This window comes from Lissotriton helveticus, chromosome 6, assembly GCF_964261635.1.
Source record: "Lissotriton helveticus chromosome 6, aLisHel1.1, whole genome shotgun sequence".
NCBI classification, from domain to species: Eukaryota; Metazoa; Chordata; class Amphibia; order Caudata; family Salamandridae; genus Lissotriton; species Lissotriton helveticus.
Window position 1 is genome coordinate 651,162,121 of NC_136067.1, and position 21,131 is coordinate 651,183,251.

General features: G+C 46.8%; 1 protein-coding gene across 4 annotated transcripts in view; it reads left to right on the plus strand.

The window, feature by feature from the left end:
* TTK (TTK protein kinase) overlaps window positions 1–21,131 on the plus strand; it is an 894,856-nt gene that overhangs the window by 242,856 nt on the left and 630,869 nt on the right. For 2 of the 4 annotated variants that reach the window (XM_078648117.1, XM_078648116.1), the window contains exon 9: window positions 11,506–11,605. In XM_078648117.1, coding sequence (XP_078504243.1) covers window positions 11,506–11,605 — 100 coding nt within the window. The remainder of the gene's footprint in view (window positions 1–11,505; window positions 11,606–21,131) is intronic. The other 2 variants (XM_078648119.1, XM_078648118.1) reach the window with 1 other exon arrangement.

Sequence of the window (21,131 nt, forward strand, 5' to 3'; positions counted from 1 at the left end):
AAGGTCACTCGCCCCAGCCCCCCTCATGTCCATCAAGATAGCCCAACAGTGTGTATCAGGGGTCTCTCAATTAGTATAAAGTGCACCTTCAATCCTATTCCTCCAGGGACCCCTCCGCCGATGCGTCGTCTTCTCTCCTTGGCGATCGTTTCTCCTTCTACCAGTCTCTTAGAGCCTTTTGCAATGCTTTGGGGTCAGTGAAGATCATAGACCTCCCCTGTCTGTTGATGCGTAATTTTGCTGGATATAGCATTGCGTAGTCCGCTCCCATTCCTCTTAGTTGGAGTTTCATAGGAGTAAACTGTTTTCTAGCCTCCTGAACCCGAGCCTTAAAGTCTGGGTATATGGATAGTACAGAGCCCTCATACTTTAATGGCTGCTTTTCTCTGGCAAGTTTTAGTGCCACATCGCGATCTCGGTAATTTAACAGCTTGGCAATGATGGGCCGAGGGGGAGCCCCTGGCTTAGGTCGTGGGCCCAACGAGCGGTGCGCCCCACAAACATGGCCGAAAATGCAGTATCGCCAAGCAATTTCTTCAGCAATCCCTTGACGAAGAGCTCCATGTTGCCAGTCTGTGTAGGGTCCGGCAGGCCCGTGATGTGCAGGTTACATCGACGTGAACGGGCTTCCAAATCCTCCGTTTTGTCTAGGAGCAATTGCACAGCGCTGCCAATTTGCTTGTTCTCCTAATGAAGTGAGGTCTGAGCTTCCTCCACCTCGGTAAGTCGGCGCTCTGACATATCTATCAGCTCCGCGTGTTTGTCAAGCCGTTCAGCCATGCGGTACATGCGGTATGTAAGTGCGTCTATTTTCGTGCCCAGGGTAGTCATCCCTCCCTGTAGGTTTTTCTCCATGGCAAGGAGTATCCCAGGCAAGACCTGGTGCTGCGTCTCGTCTGCGACATCCCGGTCCGTCGTTCCGCCATTCCCCGCGTCCTCCATCGTCTTAGGCCCATTGGGGCCAAAGGAGAGCTTAGACTGCGTTCTATCTGAGCGCCACATAACAACAGTCAGTGCTCCCCCGCTACAGGAATAAAGCTCCTAGAACAGACTGCAGAAGAGCAGGTCAGCGGACCGTCAAATGACAGGGCTTGCCTCTGTCTAGGTAGTTCCAAAATGGGTGACTGCACCTCGAGTATGAAAGGGGAGGCAGCGGTGCCTCAATCTCTTACAGTCACCTTCACACCTGGGATAAGCCAGCCGCCGTTTACTTCTCGCCCAAGAACAGCGATCACCCCTACCGATGCTATTGGGAAGAAAAGATGTCCGGCACTTCCCCCCTATGCAGGATGGCTTAACGGTAGAGACAGCCGTCAGAGGGGGAAGAAGAACGACCGCTCAGGTGGGCACGACCCCCAGGGCGCCCCCCGGCAGAGGGCGATTCAGCACAGCAGTCCTGGAGGTCAGAGGCGGTCCCAAGCCAGCCCGAGTAGCAACCTATGGTCGGGTCTGCTCTCAGTGGGCACTTCCAATAGCCCCAGCAGCGGTGTGACCGGCCTCGCAGCAATGTTCAAAGCACTGGTGGGGGGGGTGGGGCGGGGGGAGAGACCCGATAGTCAGGGGTCCTCACAGTAGCCTGTCAATGCCCCCCCCCCCGGCGATCCAGCCGCCCCCGCTCACCGTTCTTCCGAGGGTCCGCAGCCTCTGACCTCAGCCCAGCTTCCTTAGGGCCCGCAGCGGCCGAGATCATGTCGCGCGCCACGGGGGTCGCGAAACTCGAGGTCGCGGCATCACAGGCCCACCTCTCGCTCCGCTCAGCGCCCTCCGATCTCATCTCTACGGGCAGCAAACTCAAGCCAGGTGTCAGAAAATCGTGCCCTCGGCCACAGTACTCGCTTCTGTGGCGCAGTTAGAGCAAGGATCAGTGCAACGTCGCAGGATAACTTCAGGATCGCTTACTGGGACGGAGGAACTCCGGACTCAGGCAGCCATTTCGGTTGCCGGCTAGCTCCGCCCCCAAAGATTGGTAATGTTACCATCAATAAATTGTCATCTTACTATCATACACTGTGCTAGGCCATTTATAGAATAGCAAAGCTAAAGAGTTCTATATAATTCAGGGTGCCGGTGAGGATCACATCTTTTCCAAGGTCGGATCTGACTTTTTGGGATGAGGGCAGGGTTTGTGATAAGCACGCAGCAAATGAAAGTTCTTGCTCTGAGTTGCTGCTGGAGTCGTCAGCTTGACCATGAAATACACAAGATCAGAGCTAGATGTGTATACTGGAATCTTATTGGGGTCAATGGCTAGATCAAATGAATCCCAATGTTAACTTGGGTGTGTTTTGCACACTGGTGAGAAGGTGCAGAGTTGCTGCTGAGGACTCTTGCTGAAAAAGAAATTCTTGGGGAGGGCATGTACTCCAGTGACCGTTTCACCCTGTTCATGAAAAATGCCAAACAATGGTACTCAATTGCTGCAGTCCCTTTGAGTTTATTAAGCACTCAAGTCATTACACAGGCTACCTATAGCTAGAAGATCATTGTTCAATGCACTTTGCGTTATCCACAGAGCCTCCCAAGGAAGAGGAGCTATATCTACACGTTAAATTGAAGCCATACAAATCAACCCGAACACTGTGCTCTTGGCTTGCCCCACTTACCATATCACCGTTTCATAAGAAATGTGTCGGAGGCATTGCTTTCTCAGTAGAAGCCGACAAGCTCTTGAACTCAATGCCGGGTCGCATAAGAAGAACCCATGAGCATATACGTGTCAGAAGACAGTTCAAAACTTGGCTATTTCCTAGGTAACTACACCACCTGAATCCCAACAAAAGAGACTTGGAAACAGTTGCACCTACAAGCTCAATCCTCTGCTTTCAACCCACAAATTGCAAACTCCTCAACCAGAAACTGCTTTCATTTTGCAGTTAAGCAAAAAAGGTGTGAACTATGGTTCACTATTGCATTATATAATGATGTACTTCCATATATAAAAGTCATGGCCCACAATAATACTAAAACCATAGTACGCAGCAACAGTTTGTAACAGTTTGTAACTTATACCTATTAAATTCACACAAGACATACTTGCTATGAGGGCTGTCCATCACCAACATGGAATGATAATGAAAATGTCCATCCCAACAGATCTTTCCAAACATGCCAGCTCGGACCACAATTACACACACAATCTCAGCTTGGACAACCCAGTGCTCTAACTATTTAAGCATGCTATATCATATTCAATGCCATAAAGGGATCTGTAATCCTTTTAAAAACTACCAGCATTTTGAAAACCATAAAACTGCGCGCCTGTCTCTTACACTTAATCAGCTAACACACATCTTCGCGCTGTGTCTCGTGGCACTCCTCAAGGGTCATCCTGCGCATCATGGTAGGTAACACTTCCCACATGGGATCAAAATTAAAACATCTTTCTTACTACACAATTTGCATGGTGTTACATGCTACTCATTGAGGCAAGCGCTTCAGCTCCACTCATGTAGTAATCTGCAGCGGTCGCTGCAGTTAAGAGGGGTGGGGCGGGGGGCCAGGTAAGGGGGATTTCGAGAGACGACCATGAGGGGAAATTAATTATTTAATGTTCCCTTGTGGTCGTCCCTCGAAATCCCCCCTCACCTGGCCCCACCGCTCTTAACTGCAGCAGCCAGGGCTGGTAGTACTTACTATATAGATGCTGCAGTACAATACAATGGCAGTTGTTGCAGCCCATCTCAAAAAGAACAGAATTTTTTTTACCATCCCTAAATGACTGGCACATAAAAGCAGATTCTCTATGAAAAGCAGCTCAATATTTCCAATCCACCGTAATGCTGAAAAAAAGTCTAAGACTGAATATCGACCTGTAAAAGTTAATCCTAGGGCCAGTCCAGTGTCTTACTTGCTTAGAAGCAAAAATAGACACAGAGAGGTGTATCCTTTGGAGGAGAGAGTCTCATCTATCTTTAGGAAATGCTTGGATTTGAAGGTGAACACCAATCCTGTTGCTCTTTAAGATGCCTCTCTCCTGCGATCCGTTACTGTGTAAGTATATATTTCCAAATGCAAGGCTGTTTGAGACATTTCCGATCGCTCTAAGGATTAGCGGTCTCAGAAGAAAGACAAAAGGGAGGACCGTATTACCCCAAATGACCCAGGCAATGCAATTGCTAGCATGGTGGTGCAACGTTCAGAATCATCAGAAAGGAGTATTCTTCCTAAATAAAATTCTAAACAGATCATAGTGACGGATGCCTCACACTCTGGAAGCCACTGCTTCAGTGGCCTGCCAATTCAAGGCCTTTGGACAGCTAAACAAAAGTGTAACCACAGCAACCTCTTGGAAATGAAGGCTGTTCACCTTGCCCTCAAGTCTTTTCTACCCTCCATGAATTAAAACGATCACTACCACCCCGTGCATTATACAATAAGAAAGGGGGAAACAAGATCAAGACAACTGCATCTTAAAAACCAAACAGTGTGGCAGTGGACCTTGGTGTCTGACAGCAGTACTCAGACGGTAGATTCAGAAAGACGATTTTCTCAGTTGACATCACAAGGAAAACAATAAATGGGTTCTGAAGGACGAAGTCTTACAAAACATCCATTAAGAATGGAGATTCCCATTGCTAGATTTATTCTCAACAGCAAGAAACAAAAAATGCACAGACTTCGTGTCCAGGGCAGCAGCACAGTACTCTGTGGACAATGCCCTTTAGATCATTTTTCAACATCTTTTTATATGCATTTTATCCAATTCCACTCAGTCCTTTGGTGATCGTCAAACTGAAAATCCAAGATCAAAATGATTGTAATAGCTCGAGACCGGCCAATAAAGTGGTTGTTCCTGGACCTGCTAGATCTCACTCATACACCATCAGAGACTCTTGTAGACCTGACCTGCTGACCGGACGTCCACGCCACCCCAGTCTGAAGTCCTTTAATTTGGAAGCTCCTGAAGGTACAATACAGTCTTCTATATCTTCCTGAAGAATACATAGAAATCCTTAAAGAAGCAAGACCGCCATCAGCAAGGTCTTGCTGTGCATTAAAATGGAAGAGATTCTGCATTTGGTACCACAGTAAGGTTCACAATTCTATTTTGAAGAATAATTATTGTTAACTTATGTGCAATATCTAGTCAAATCGGTTACAAATCTCTTCTATTATTGTTAATCTGGCTGCTACAGAGGCATACAGAAAGTTGCCACATCAGATGTCATTCTTTAAGATTCCAGTCATGAAAGATTTTGTAGTGTGACTTAAAATGTTTCTTTTCCACCAGAGATACAACCATCTGCTCCATGGGAGCTCAAACTAGAACTTTCAAGATTTTTAAGCCCTCCTTTTGAGCCTATAGATAGAGCAACATTGCAGCATTTCTTATGGATGACTGCCCTTTTAATTATGGTAACCTCAGCTAGAGAAGTCAGGTAGTTACAAGCGTTATCCTCACTAGAAAAGTTGATTGTTTTTCATTCAAATAGGGTTGTTTAAATAACTCATTCCTACCAAAAGTTGTCTGGTTTTCACATCAGACTGTTATTCGCCAGCATTCTTCCCTAACCCAACTACACCAGCAGTATGTTCTCCGCCCATTAGAAATTAAGAGTTCCTATGGTTTTATCTTGACAAAACTAAAGAGATTAGAAAAGCAAAACAGTTGTTTGTATATTATTGTCACATTAGGCAATGACAGGCCACTTGCAAATAATCCATTCCAAAATTGAGAGCACACTCCACAAGAGAGAAATTGGGTACCACAGCATGGATGCGAAAACGTTTCTATTGCAGACATTTTTAGAGCTGCAACATTGAACTCTGTCCATACATTCAGTAGTCACTGTCTGGAGTACAATACCCAAGCAGAGGCCAAAGTAGCTGAGGAATTTCTTGGGGATGTTTTATAGTAAGAGTCCTTTTTTTGGTTCTTGACTCAACACATACCTATATAGGACATGTATATATGTTTGTGTGTATATAATACACAGTATTGCTGCTATCTTCATTTCTTTGCTTCCTACTCTATTCAAGTGTTTATGGCAATCAAGAAAGATCTTATGATGCAGCAGAATAAGTTATGTACCTGTAGTCCTGGTCCTGCATTCTAGGAGTCTTCATTGAAGTCCTAAACAACCTCTATTCTTCTTCGGCTGCTTAAATACTGTGCACTTATTTATGCCTGTACAAGCTTACTCTGTACAAAACTGTAAAAAAAAAAGACCTGTATATGAGTACAATGCATTCTGGGAAGGGGTGAGTCCCAGGTTCGTAAAGGATGGCCCCTTTTTTAAGATCTCGCCTGAGCCAGCGCGCATGCGCTGCTCTTCGAGGCTTTTTGTAAGAGCTTCCAACTGGGACCACACGTTTGTGTGTGTGTGTGTGTGTGTGTGTTTTTTTTTTCCCCACACGCTATTGGCCATTGCATGCGTCTTTCTAAGAAAGACAGCACACAATTGTCCAAAGGCGGGTGCTTGACCGCCTTCTCTCTCTCCTCTAGCCTTTGGAGCTCGGGAGCGAGCAGCGGCCCCTGTACTACATTGGACATTGCTCAGCTCAATCCTTCTTTAGTCTCAAGTTTCAGAATTCTTACAGGATCAGTCGCCCTATTCCTCCGATTAACCAGATTTCAGATTTTCCCAGGTCATAACTTCAGACAGCAGAGCTGGCTACCTGTAGGATTACCAGTTCACGGAGTCGAATTCAGACCGTTTCCAATGGTTATATAGATTTTACAACCTGAAATTTCAGATTGCACAGCTAGCCCTCATATTGTTGCAATTTCCGACAGTGGGCCCTTCCCAACATTCCAGGTTCAGGCCCATGACAGTGGCACTGCCACTCACTTGCTGCCTCCCAGCACAGACAGCAAAGCTTTAATCTCTGCTCAGAACTTAAGGTTTCCTGAGGCGCTGCACTCCTGACCAAGCAGGTTGAAGGGGCACTGTGTTCAAAGATTCAGAAGAACAATGGGGTGCCCCCTCTCTTCCCGCTGGGTGTCCCATCAGTGCAAATTATGAGTCCAGTCCGTCAGTTTGTCAGAACAGTAATCATCCCGAAGAGCGCCTGAGGTCTATTGGTGAAAACAGACTACTTAGGGCAGTTGGAGCCTCGTGCTCCCCTGCGTGGAAACATTTCATCTGGAGGATTCTTCCAGCTGCTTCTCAGGAGCCTTGTTGCCCTATAGCCAGTGATCCCTGTTTCGCATCCAGCTAGAGTGGCTTGCATTGCGTCTCGCTTTGAAATTCTCTTTTAAATGCTAAAATATGCACCGGGACTGGAGCTGTGTGATGGGACGGAGCAAGGAGGCTATGGGCTCGAATGCAAGCTAGGAATATTACGCCACCTGATTGGTGGTAAAGGCCTCACAGCATATGGCTCCGTAGGCCCCTCACTCCTCTGTGCCATTCTGCACTAATGATATCTAGGCCTCTAGTTGTGACAGCACAATGCTTCTGAAAGGCTGGTTGGACTGGGGCAGAGTTCAAAACATCAGGCAAGTACTTGTGAAAGTTTGGCAAACATATAGTGGTAAGGCTGAAAGTGTACTAAGTGAGCAATCTCTCTCGCCTCAAAGGGCCTACATGTTTCCATGTTGTGGTTTGAGACATATTTTAAACAAGCATTTGCAATTGAATAGGTCGCGCATTTACGCAAGTTTAAGCTATTGGCATTGCAAATGACAATGCGTTATAATGATGTTTCAAAAAACCAAAACCTAAATAAAAGGTATTGTCATTTACAATGCCAATAGCTCAAACTCTCGTAAATGTGAGACCTGTTGCATAGCAAAAAACATAAAACTTAGCTTAGTTCAACTCTGACAGCATGACTCTTATCATTTAGGTGTGTTTTTTAACAATCTCTGCATTCACTTTCTGTTACACACCTCTGTTATTTTGGAAACCTAAATTGCATTTGAGCTACTGAACGATGTTCTGACAAAATACACAGGTTTGCTCACCTATAACTGTTCAAAGTTATGCTTTTCTTTTGTAAAGCATAGATTTTGGTATCCTTAAACGTGATGATCACCCATAGTACAGTTTGAATTTTTTGTTTGATGCATACTGTTCTGTCTACTGCTCATGAATAACACTTAAAATATTTCATAGACATTCAAATATTTTAACCACATCACGTTGATACCTGCTGTTAATATAAGATGCCGGTTAAATTTCTCTCATACATCGTAGGGCAAAAATAAAAAAAGCTAACTAGGTGCGTTTCATGCCAAATGGATAGGTTTGCTATCATAGAAAATGAATTGGATACTTTCCCACCTGCAATTCGAGCATTTTCAGTAGAAAAATATTTAGTTCACAGAAATGTATCCCAGTTAAGCCTGCAAGCGCATGCTTACGAGATACTGTTGTCAACAAAAACAAGCATTGGCATAGCCAATAGGTCTCGCCTTTGGGACCTTATGTGTTTAACGATGCAACAGTTAATGTTATTGCACCAAGGATATTGTGCTGCATAACTAAATACTTATAAGGTCCCAAAGGCGAGACCTATTGGCTATGCCATTGCTTGTTCTCAATGTTCTTTGTTAGCCTATCAAGCTACATTTTTACCACCCTGTTCTCAGCTGAAAAGGGTTTTCTCTGCATTTGAATGTTGCAATGTAATTTTGTGAGCATAATCTGAAGTGTTACTCTGAACATTTATGAAAAAATGAGGACTTGTTAGGCTTCCTTTGCACATATCTATATATAAAATCATGGACAAAAGCATTTTCTTAGGTTGTTTCCATTGAAAAGAACTATACAAAAAGGTGTTCCAGGGTCCACACATGCAGTGAGGAAATATTCAAGCGTTTGATATCAATTAAAATTCCTGTAATGCAGAACTGGGACTACAGGTACATAACCTTTTCTTCCTGAAGTAAAAATAATTTGTCCCAGAAATCCCTGATGAGAGCTTTTCCCTTTTCTATCTACTTGATCTTCTCCATTCAGGTGTGTACAGAGACCGTTCTCATATCCAGAAAAACATTGCTTATTTCAGGAGTCTTGCTAAAATACGGCAGTGTGCCTTTGCGCTCAGAACATCCTCCTTGCAAGTGGAAGCCTTTGGACCTGAGAAGCCTGGGTGCATTGGGGTTGAGACGTAGTGGAACTATTGCTCACTGTAGCTAATCAGATAAGTTCACTTACAGCAAGCTCTACGGAAATCTAACATTTCCATCAGAGTTTCCAATCTTGGGGTGAGCATTATTATGCAATGGACATCGTTTTTTGGTGAAGAACGTATCCCAACACAGTATTTGTAGTACTCAACATACTAGTATGGACATATTCTGTGCCTCCCCAAATTTTATGAAGACTGAAAGAAAGGTTTGAAAGGCAGGCCAGTTTCAAAAGCTTACATTTTCTGGATTTTTATAGCTGTGCCTACTGCACTGGTCTACAGGCCTTAGTGCTTTTTGGGGAAAAAGGTAATGTATCTCTGTTTGGTAACCCTGGCCATCAGACAGAGACCTAATCAGTAAGTGCTATTGGGGTAGCTATATGTCTGTCTGAATCTGACTTTTGAGTCTAGTTTTGTTAGGGTCACTAAAAGGTTAGCGCAGCACCCTGCCACAAAATACTTTTCTTGGTCACTGATCTTAGTTGGGTCCAGTTTTTCAGAAGACTATTCTGACCAGTCCTTGGTCGATTCCCACAGTTTGTAGACCTTTATGGAAAAAGTAAAACATTTTAAATGTAAGGACGATCTGGTGGTCAGGAATATGCATAACATATGGATCTGTGATGTTCAAAGATTGTTGAAAAAATAATGAATATTCAATTATCTCAATTCATTGATCATAATACTCTTTTGGACTCCTCTCAATTTGGGTTTAGGAAGGGTCATGGGAGAGAGACAGCCCTCATTAAGGCTGCGGACGAGATTAGGATGATATTAGATCAAGGTGGTGCGGCGGTCCTTGTTCTACTGGATCTGTCCGCGGCCTTTGACACGGTCGATCATTCCATTCTAATCAACCGTGTCTCGGCCATGGGCATTGGACATAAGGCGAAAATGCTACTAACCTCCTTTCTTGACAATCGTACTCAATCGGTTAAATTGGGCGAATCCTATTCTCCAACGTTTTCTCTTCCCTATGGGGTCCCACAAGGATCCTCCATTAGTCCGACCTTATTTAATATCTACGTGTCGGACCTGACCAGGATCATTAAAGATCATGGGATGAGAATAACTTCATATTCCGACGACACCCAATTGGTGTTGGCGGTACATAACGATGGAATACAAGTGGCAGCCAGTTTTCAGGAGGGAATGTTGGCCATCAGCGCCTGGATGGCAAAAAACTGCCTAAAGTTAAACTCCGAGAAAACGGAGGTAATTACTTTTTGGCAGTTTAACCGCTGGCTGGTCCCCTACGTGGTGGCCAACCGTCTTGGGACCCCCGCCTCAACCAGTCAAAGTCAGGAATCTTGGGGTTATGTTCGACTACAAGCTCTCGTTCATTCACCATGCAAATGCAGTTGTATCCGCATCCTTCAACATTCTCAGAATGGTAAGGAAGCTGCTTCCCTTCCTTCCCCGTAGTGCGGGAAAGACTCATGTGTACGCTGGTTATGGCAAAGATCGACTATTGCAATGGCCTCTTTCTGAATGCTCAGGAGAGAGTTTTAAATAAGCTGCAATTAGTGCAAAATTCAGCAGCAAGAATGCTTTCTGGTACGTCTAAATTAATATCAATTTCCCCAGTTATTCGCCAACTACATTGGCTACCAATAAGAAGCCGAACCAAATTTAAGGCTATATGTATAACATATAAAGCTAAAGTTATGAAAATAACTCTGGACCAGAGTTCTTGAAAAAGGCACTCTGTCTATATATTCCTTCGCTCCTCCTCTGCACGCTGCTTAACCATCCCATGCAAAAAGAAATCATCATGGGGAGACAGAGCATTCATAGTTGCTACCGCCAAATTGTGGAATACCCTTCCTCTACTTATCAAGGCCCGCCCATCCCTCATGACATTTAGGAAGTCGGTAAAAACGTGGCTGTTCAACCAGTAAGCACTCCCCTCAATCTTATGTTCTTTGTCTTTCAACGCCGAGACACCTCCGGGTAGTGTTGCGCTATAAAAATGTCATAAATAAATAAATACTGCTTTAATGGGTAAGAAATGTTTTTTTATACATCATTAAGTGTTGCTTGGAGTCTCAGCCTGATTGACAAACTTATGTCTCTCTGTCTCAGTGGCCAATGTGAGTAATGCTAATTTCATATTAGCCACCACTCTTGACTATTTCCTTATCCTCTGCTTTCTCCACACCTTCTTTTATTCTTATCTATCCCTCTCATTTCAGCTTCTGACTGGTGTTGTCCTACCTTGTGCGTCAAAGCCTGGTGCTTCCCAGTTTATGGAATAAGTGGCCCACTGCCACCCATACTGACCATCCTGATATATATATTAGCAGTTTCCTAACCCTTGCATAAACATGTTTGAATTGTTCTATATTTAGTGGCTAAGAGTGCACTATAAGGTCAGCGAATATTAATCTTTTTCGTCTATCAATGTTTGTTTCTTTTTTTTTTGAGGCAATCATTTGGGATACCAAGCAGATCTGCAGCAGTGCCTTTGTTTACTATATTGAAATCAGATGGAGAAGATGAATCCTACAACTTGCACAAGGTGAGGGTATGTATTCATTTTTGGCATTAAACATAATTCAATTAGATTTACATTTGTAAATCTATATTGAGCTTGTACGTTCCCTGTTTATATTAATATAGATACTTCTGTTTTAGATTTAATTTGCATCAATATCCTAAATCTATCTATATAAATATATATTTGTGTATATATGTGTGTGTGTGTGTGTATATATATATATATATATATATATATATATATCAGAAGGACGTCTTTAACAAAATGGCATCAAAGACGAGGCGAACCCAAGAACTGGTGCATTTTGAATTTATTCTGTGCTCAACACCAAACCGCCATAACGCGTTTCAGCCTGAGGAGGCCTTGATCACATGACTGCGTTTGAAAGGGCGAAGTACTCCTTTTAAAGTGCAACATGCCGTATCTTAACAGTAGTTTCTACATAAACATAGAAGACATACTGTCATAATCACTGATCTATGCAGGACTTTGCAAAGAAAATTTATTGATTAAAACAATTTGGTTAATCAAAAGACCACAGGTTTAAGTGCATAATATCACACATAGCAGCAATTTAGAATAAATATAAAGTATATAAATAAATGTTAGAATATAAATATTCCTCAACATTGCTGATAAAACCTGATGACAGAGAACCAATATGTATCACATGCCTAAAAAATAATGAAGTTAGTAAAATCCTGTTAAAAACAATAAATAACTAGGATATACTATCATCTTCTCAGAATATACATGTGAATTGTACCAACTGGCTAATCAAAACCACCATGTAAACACTAGTAGTAAAAAGAACACTGTTAGAAAGGCGACCCCGGGGGAGGCAGAAGATGTCTGACTGACCACCCCTAGGTCCACCTCTCCTTCGAGAAGTAGCCGAGCGTTACCGAGAGGCCTCCTGGGTGAGGGTCCTCTCCTAGGTTCGTACAGCAGAATAATCACAACACTACAGACGGACTCCACACCAGAGGTCGGGATCTTAAGCTTTTATAGGTAATAAAGGTTGCTGGTTCTTGGCAGTATATACAGGCAGATCGAAGGATCCGTAAAGTCTCGTAAAGGGGGGTAGGGTAGCGGGACAGTCTCAACTCGGGTGGAAGAAGGGATACCCTACGCACAGCTCTCAATCCTCGAGCTGGGGGGTTCCGAGAGGTCGGGCCGCGGCAGCGCCAGCAGGCCCTCAGGCTGGTTTCAGCAAGGTAGGCCGCGGCAGCGCCAGCAGGCTCTCAGATGGTTTCAGCAAGGTAGGCCGCGGCAGCGCCAGCAGGCTCTCAAGATGGTTTCAGCAAGGTAGGCCGCGGCAGCGCCAGCAGGCTCTCAAGATGGTTTCAGCAAGGTAGGCCGCGGCAGCGCCAGCAGGCTCTCAAGATGGTTTCAGCAAGGTAGGCCGCGGCAGCGCCAGCAGGCTCTCAGATGGTTTAGGTTACCGGAGATGAGTTCGTCTGGTGTCGGCCGTGACCGCGTCAGCAGGGCTTCCAGTCCAGGATACAACTGACGTCCTAATCCAGGGCTGGCCCAGATATAGGACTGGAGTCCTTTGATGTCCGGACCCTCGCGCCTGGGGGTCAGAGGGGCCGGGAGGATGGTGTCCAGACACCCAGCAGGGGGGTGGAGCCAGCGCCCAGGGAGGCCGGAGGGCGATCGAAACCAGGCGCCCGGGGACGGCTGGAGGGCCATCGAAACACCCTTTTCTCCGGGATCTGTCGAGTGGCCACTCGACCACCTGGGTGGATCTTGGTGCCTCGATGTCTGGGCTTCGCTGGGGCCTGGGCCGGGCCGAGGCCACGTGGTCGTGACGTGGTGGGCCCAAGATGGAGTCGGGCGCGGCCTCGTGCTTAGGTCGTGAGGGGCCCACGATGGAGCCAGGTCGGTAGTGGGGGTCCGGGATGGTGGCCGGACCAGCAATGTTGGGGCGTGCAGTGTCGGGCAAAAGGGCTGCCCGATGCTGGGCGGAGGGCCGATGTCGTCCTGGGCCCGCCATGCGGGAGGGGTAGGACCACGCCATGAGGCCGGGTCCAACAAACACTGTAGGATAAAGCCCAAGTGGGCATTTGCCGGTTGTCATATTGATGTGCAAAGACAAAGTGCAAATGTCGCTAATAAATACTGACATGAAAAATAGTGCAACCCTGTGCTAAAATCTATGTAAAAGTGACAAATATAATACATCTGAAGATAATTAAAATTGACCCCAATGGTCAAGAAAAAGAAGCTGCTCATTAATATGTACAACATGACACGCGAAATTCTAGGTTATGATTCACAGGTAAGTTAAACAATCCTCACTGGCATTCAGACCATTAGGAGTCTTAGTATCCAGGAGAATAATGTGTCTGGTCTCTAACTTGCGTAGCATTGACTCACGGTCCCCACCTCTCGTCTGAGGAGGGACTGTGTCAATTACAAAATACCTGAGCTCTACAGGGTTCTAGTTGTGCTTTTCCTCAGTGACATGCGACCGGATACGCAGTGTCGCCGTTGGTAATGGCCCTTAAGTGCTGGAGTATTCTTTTGTACACCTGTGGTCTGGTACTTCCCACGTAACGCAGACCACAGGGACATTCCAGCACATACACTGCATACTCGGTCCTGCACGTCAACTTGTGTGTTATGCATACAGGTTTACTGCTAAAAGGAGTCTTATATTCAGTTTTACTAATTCCATCCCTGCATGCCTTACACGTTGAACATTTGAGGAAACCTTTACCTAGCCATGAGCCCGTAGTTCTAACTTCTGGGCTGCGAGAGACCAAACAATTGTTCATAGACCTGGCTCTTTTGTAAGCAATACTAGGGGAGCAGGTAACCTGTTTGCCCAAAACTGGGTCACTGGTAATGAGTGCCCAATTCATTTTCACGATACTTTAATTGTTTGATGTTGACTTCTGTACTTGAAAATGAGCCTGGTCTCATTTTGTTCTGCACTAACTAGGTTCCTTTTACTGCAGGTGCTATTAGGCAATAGCTGCAACCTACTTTGAGAATTGGCTCTACTCATTGCTTTATCTAAAATATCAGTTTTGTAGCCTCTTTTCAGAAATCTAGCCTTACAAGCTATTTGGGCCTCTCTGAAATCGATGTCCGTGCTGAATATTGTCCTAATACGGAGCATTTCTCCATACAGTATGCTTCGTATGAGATGGGCAGGGTGATGGCTGGCGGCATGCAACACGGCATTTCCAGCAGTGGGCTTTCGAAAGAGTTTTGTCTCCAATTTGCCATTGCAGATAAAAATCTCAACATCCAAAAAACAAATAGATGAAGCACTAATTTGACTAGTGAACCCAAGATTCAAGTTATTTTTATTCAAATTCGCTATGAATTGTATTGCCTCGTTTTCCAAACCATCCCAGATTATAAAAAGGTCGTCGATGTATCTCATCCATCTTATGACTTTAGAACCCATAATGTTCGGGTAGTTGGGTATGAGGACCTGTTCCTCCCAGTATCCCATATGCAAACAAGCATAACTGGGAGAAAAACAAGCCCCCGTAGCCACTCCCCTGACCTGCTGGAACAGTTGATTGGCAAACAAGAAAAAGTTGTTCTCAAGCCCTAGATTAATCATAGATAAAATCATTTTGCTGTGTTCGTTCAAACAAGAGGGTCTCATACTAAGATAGTGTTGCACGGCTTTTAAACCATCCCTGTGGTAAATACTTGTGTACAAGGAGTTAACATCTAGAGATATCAACAAGTAACTAGGTTGCCACGTAAAGTCAGCAAGTTTCCTTCGTAAGTCCCCCGTATCTAAAACAAAGGACGGTAAGTTTTTAACATATTCTTGAAGGAAACAATCTACATATTTGCTGACATTCTCTAGGATGCTATTACAAGCGGAAATGATAGGTCGGCCAGGTGGCTTGATACAGTTTTTATATATCTTTGGAATGAAGTACACCACGGGCGTGACTGGGTGTTCTTTCTTCATGAACTTGAATTCCTCCATTGTTATCAAGCCCATGCATCTCCACGCCATCAACTTTGTGTATAAACCATTCCAAGCCTGCTGAATTTCGCTCAAATTAATCCTCTTGTAGGAGTCTCTTTCATTAGGTTGGCCAGGAGCTTCGTCCATGTACATTTGTCTCAGCCAAAGCACCACATTGCCGCCCTTATCAGACTGTCGAATAATGATGTTCTCATTGTTTTGTAATTTCTTGATCAATCTATGATATTCAAAATCACGATAATGATGTTGTTTGGAAATCTTGGTTTGTTTTAAATATAGTGCCCTGAGTTCAAGAGACACCTTGTCGTGGAACATATCTATATTGTCTTTTAGCATGAGAGGACAAAAAGTAGATTTTGGTTTAAAAGCAGTGGGAACTGTCTTAGTGCCCAGACCCCTACCGGGGCTTGATGATATTGGATCAGATATCATTTTACATTTCCAGTAGCTCCTGCAGCAAATTGGAGTCTGGCACTGTCAGCGGAGGTGAGTTAATGACTGGCATGATAGCTGATACTTGGTGTGCAGTTTTGTGCAAGTGGTGATATTTCCGGAGTTTAAGCTTAAGCACGTATTTGAAAAGATCGATTTTAGCACCGGCATAGCCAAAATTACTCCTTGCTCTGTATGATAGGCCCAATTACAATATTTTAGTTTCATTTGGTGTTAATTGCATATCCGTCAGATTTACAACAGTTTGCGCATCTTCTTGCGGGAGACTTACTTGCGTTTCCATTGTCTCTGCGGCTTTTTGGTAAAGGTTTTGTTGATTGCGCCTCTGTTGTTTATTGCATCACCTCCTTGCGGTGCGTTTGTAGTTGGTACTTTGTTTGTGTTGGCACCTCGAGCACCGAAGCGTAGGGTCTGTCTCCGATCTTGTTGGACCACTTCGAGCTCCTGTGCCAAGGTGAATTTTCGAAAGCCCAACCTCCGTGTTCTTTTTAATTCACTGTCTGATTCACTATCTATATTAGAATTCAAATCTGAGATCGATGAGGTCTCAACAGTTACAGCACCGGCTGGTTGCTTCAAAATAGTGGTCTTGGCAGATACTTTCTGGTTGGCTTTGAGGTTATCATACTTTTTGACAAAAGTAAATATTTGGCCGTGTTAATAATCCTGGCGATCTCGCTGAAATTTATATGATTTGCACTTTTTAATTACTTCCTCCTCCTGTTTTAAACGTATTGTCATTTCCTCCCGATATTTCACCATCAGAGGGGTACTTGGAAGTTTGTCAATCTCACTGTTCAATCTGTCTCTCTCCGCTAATAATACAACCCGGTCACTCTCGGCGTACTTAATCAGTATTTCTACTAGACGCCGAGAGGACTCCAGGTTGCACTCTGCCCATTCCAGTAGCATGCAGGGGTCCGGATTCTCATACGAGGGTGCCAGTATATATATATATATATATATATATATATATATATATATATATATATATATATATCTGTGTGTGTATACAATGTGCACCAGTAGCTATAGTTAGAATGTAGTTTCCATTGGAAGAGCGTTTTTTCATTTGCCAATAACTATGGTATAGTCTGGCGAATCCTCTCGAATTTTTTAAAACTAGTTTGATGCTCACTTCAGCTGCTAATTTGTACGTTTCGGGTTGATCCGTCAAGCGGGAGCCAAGAAAACAAGCATTTACAATGCAATGGTCTCGTCTTTGTTAAAGTTAGAGCTTTTGGCATTGCAAATGGCATATTTTTCATTTTTTTTAAACATAAATAAATGGTATTGTCATTTACAATGGCAATAGGTGAGCATTAGAGAGTAGTAGAGAGTATTAGCAGACACAGAGCTCCACACACACAGAGCCCCGCACACACACACCAGCCCCGCACACACACACACACAGAGCCCCCCGCACACACACAGAGCCCCCCCCACACACACAGCCACACACACAGAGCCCCCCACACACACACAGAGCCCCCCACACACACACAGAGCCCCCCACACACACACAGAGCCCCCCACACACACAGAGCCCCCCACACACACAGAGCCCCCCCACACACACAGAGCCCCCCCCACACACAGAGCCCCCCCACACACACACAGAGCCCCCCCCCACACACACATACACACAGAGCCCCCCCACACACACATACACACAGAGCCCCCCCACACACACACACACACAGAGCCCCCCCACACAGAGCCCCCCCACACAGAGCCCCCCACACACACAGAGCCCCCCCACACACACAGAGCCCCCCCACACACACAGAGCCCCCCCACACACACAGAGCCCCCCCACACACACAGAGCCCCCCCACACACACAGAGCCCCCCCACACACACAGAGCCCCCCCACACACACACAGCCACACGCACACAGCCACACGCGCACAGCCACGCGCACACACACACACACACACACAGGGAACAGAGGCCAGAAAAAACGATCACAATGAGGGAACAGAGGCCAGAAGAAACGATCACAATGAGGGAACAGAGGCCAGAAGAAACGATCACAATGAGGGAACAGAGGCCAGAAGAAATGATCACAACGAGTGAACAGGGGGCAGAAAAGCAAGCACAACGAGGGAACAGGGGGCAGAATTGGCATTGGAAAAGGCATTTTTTTCATTTTTTTTAAACATAAATAAATGGTATTGTCATGTACAATGGCAATAGGTGAGCATTAGAGAGTAGTAGAGAGTATTAGTAGACACAGATCCGCACACACACAGAGCCACACACACACACACACACACACACACAGAGCCACACACACACACAGCTACACACAGAGCCCCCCCCCACACACACACACAGAGACACACACACACACACAGAGACACACACACACACAGAGCCCCCCCACACACACACACACACAGCGCCACACACACAGCGCCACACACACAGCGCCACACACACAGCGCCACACACACACAGAGCGCCACACACACACAGAGCGCCACACACACACAGAGCGCCACACACACACAGAGCGCCACACACACACAGAGCGCCACACACAGACACAGAGCGCCACACACAGACACAGAGCGCCACACACAGACACAGAGCGCCACACACAGACACAGAGCGCCACACACAGACACAGAGCGCCACACACAGACACAGAGCGCCACACACAGACACAGAGCGCCACACACAGACACAGAGCGCCACACACAGACACAGAGCGCCACACACAGACACAGAGCGCCACACACAGACACAGAGCGCCACACACAGACACAGAGCGCCACACACACACACAGAGCGCCACACACACACACAGAGCGCCACACACACACACAGAGCGCCACACACACACACAGAGCGCCACACACACACACACAGAGCGCCACACACACACACAGAGCGCCACACACACACACAGAGCGCCACACACACACACAGAGCGCCACACACACACAGAGCGCCACACACACACAGAGCGCCACACACACACAGAGCGCCACACACACACAGAGCACCACACACACACAGAGCGCCACACACGCACAGAGCGCCACACACGCACAGAGCGCCACACACGCACAGAGCGCCGCACAGAGCGCCACACACACGCACAGAGCGCCACACACGCGCACAGAGCGCCACACACGCGCACAGAGCGCCACACACGCGCACAGAGCGCCACACACGCGCACAGAGCGCCACACACGCGCACAGAGCGCCACACACGCGCACAGAGCGCCACACACGCGCACAGAGCGCCACACACGCGCACAGAGCGCCACACACGCGCACAGAGCGCCACACACGCGCACAGAGCGCCACACACGCACACAGAGCGCCACACACGCACACAGAGCGCCACACACGCACACAGAGCGCCACCACACACACAGAGCGCCCCCACACACACAGAGCGCCCCCACACACATAGCGCCCCCACACACACAGAGCGCCCCCACACACACAGAGCCCCCCCCACACACACAGAGCCCCCCCACACACACAGAGCCCCCCCCCACACACACAGAGCCCCCCCCCACACACACAGAGCCCCCCCCACACACACAGAGCCCCCCCCACACACACAGAGCCCCCCCCACACACACAGAGCCCCCCCCACACACACAGAGCCCCCCCCACACACACAGAGCCCCCCCCACACACACAGAGCCCCCCCCACACACACAGAGCCCCCCCCACACACACAGAGCCCCCCCCACACACACAGAGCCCCCCCCACACACACAGAGCCCCCCCCACACACACAGAGCCCCCCACACACACAGAGCCCCACCCACACACACAGCCTCCATTTAGGAAGCCAGCCAATGGAGAAGAGGGGCGGGTTCAAGCCCCACACTCAAAAACATAGGATATCGCAGGCGAGACTGCGCAAGCGCAGCCTACGCAGACCGTGACCTAAAAAGGGGGGACAAAAACGCATTTTCCCTAAGTACCCGTACTGCTGAACGTAATTACATCAAATTTGGCAGAAAGTTAGCTGCTGGTCCAAAAAGCGGTCTTTTTGTGAATTGGTGTAAATAAGTCAGTAGTTGCTAAGTTATTTATAAAATTGTAAATTGGTACTTGTATAGCGCACTACTCACCCGCAAGGGTCTCAAGGCGCTTGTACGAATACCGCTGTGGAACCCATCCTGGCTTTCCCTGTGAGGTGTCCACTCCTGGGCACCCCCAAGGTGGAGGCCAGGCATCCTTAGCGTTGTGGGGTCCGTTGTGGAGATTAAGCAAGCTATTGCCCAGAGTTGCAGAGTGGGACTCCATGATTGGAATAGGCACCGAGGCGAGAATTATCAGGTCCGTGGAATTTTTGAGCTCAAGACCCGCCGAGGCGGGGAATTGAACCCTGGTCCTGGGCTAGACCTCTGCATCAGGGTCTGCCGCTCTAACCATTGAGCCCCACTTCTCCACAGGTTTTTGTGATGTACAACTAGGGACACAAAAGGTTTGTGACCCCTCCCACTCGTGCTAAGATCTGATTGTCTGGCAATACTTCAAATCAGGAAATGCTGCAACCATCTTGTGACTTGGTCACAGAAAAAACATGTAAAACAAAAAATAAAAAAGGGGTAGGGTAGACACACCCTGACCCCAAGCACACTTGGATGGAGGGGGAAGGAGGTGGTGTCCCACAAGCCTAGGGGCCAAAACAGCATTAAAAAAGAGATTTCAGCGGAACTCGCGTTGGATCCACAAACCCCGCAGAAAATGTTGACAAAAAAAATCATACGGGCTACTGTGCTTCGTTTCTAATCAGCCCCGGGTGGCCCAGGTTCTGGGGCATGTCCAATATATGTAGGAGGGGGACCACCACCTCCCTGGGAATAAACATACCATAAATATAGGAGGAACCATGACCCCGCAGCCCCGGGGACCGACACCTCCCCGGGGTTATTAAATGAACGCAGAGGGGCCGTGGGGCAGGGATGGGGACCAACACCTCCCTGGGTCAAATGGTAAGAATTAAAGTGAGGCTGGGTCCTGCAATATAGGGGGCCGCACAGACCCCTCCTAGAGCCATACATGGCCCTGCGTACCGCAACCTCCCCTCCCCCAAGGCACGGCTCCTCCCATGTCCTGGGGACATAGCATTTTGCTATTTCTTGGCAGGAG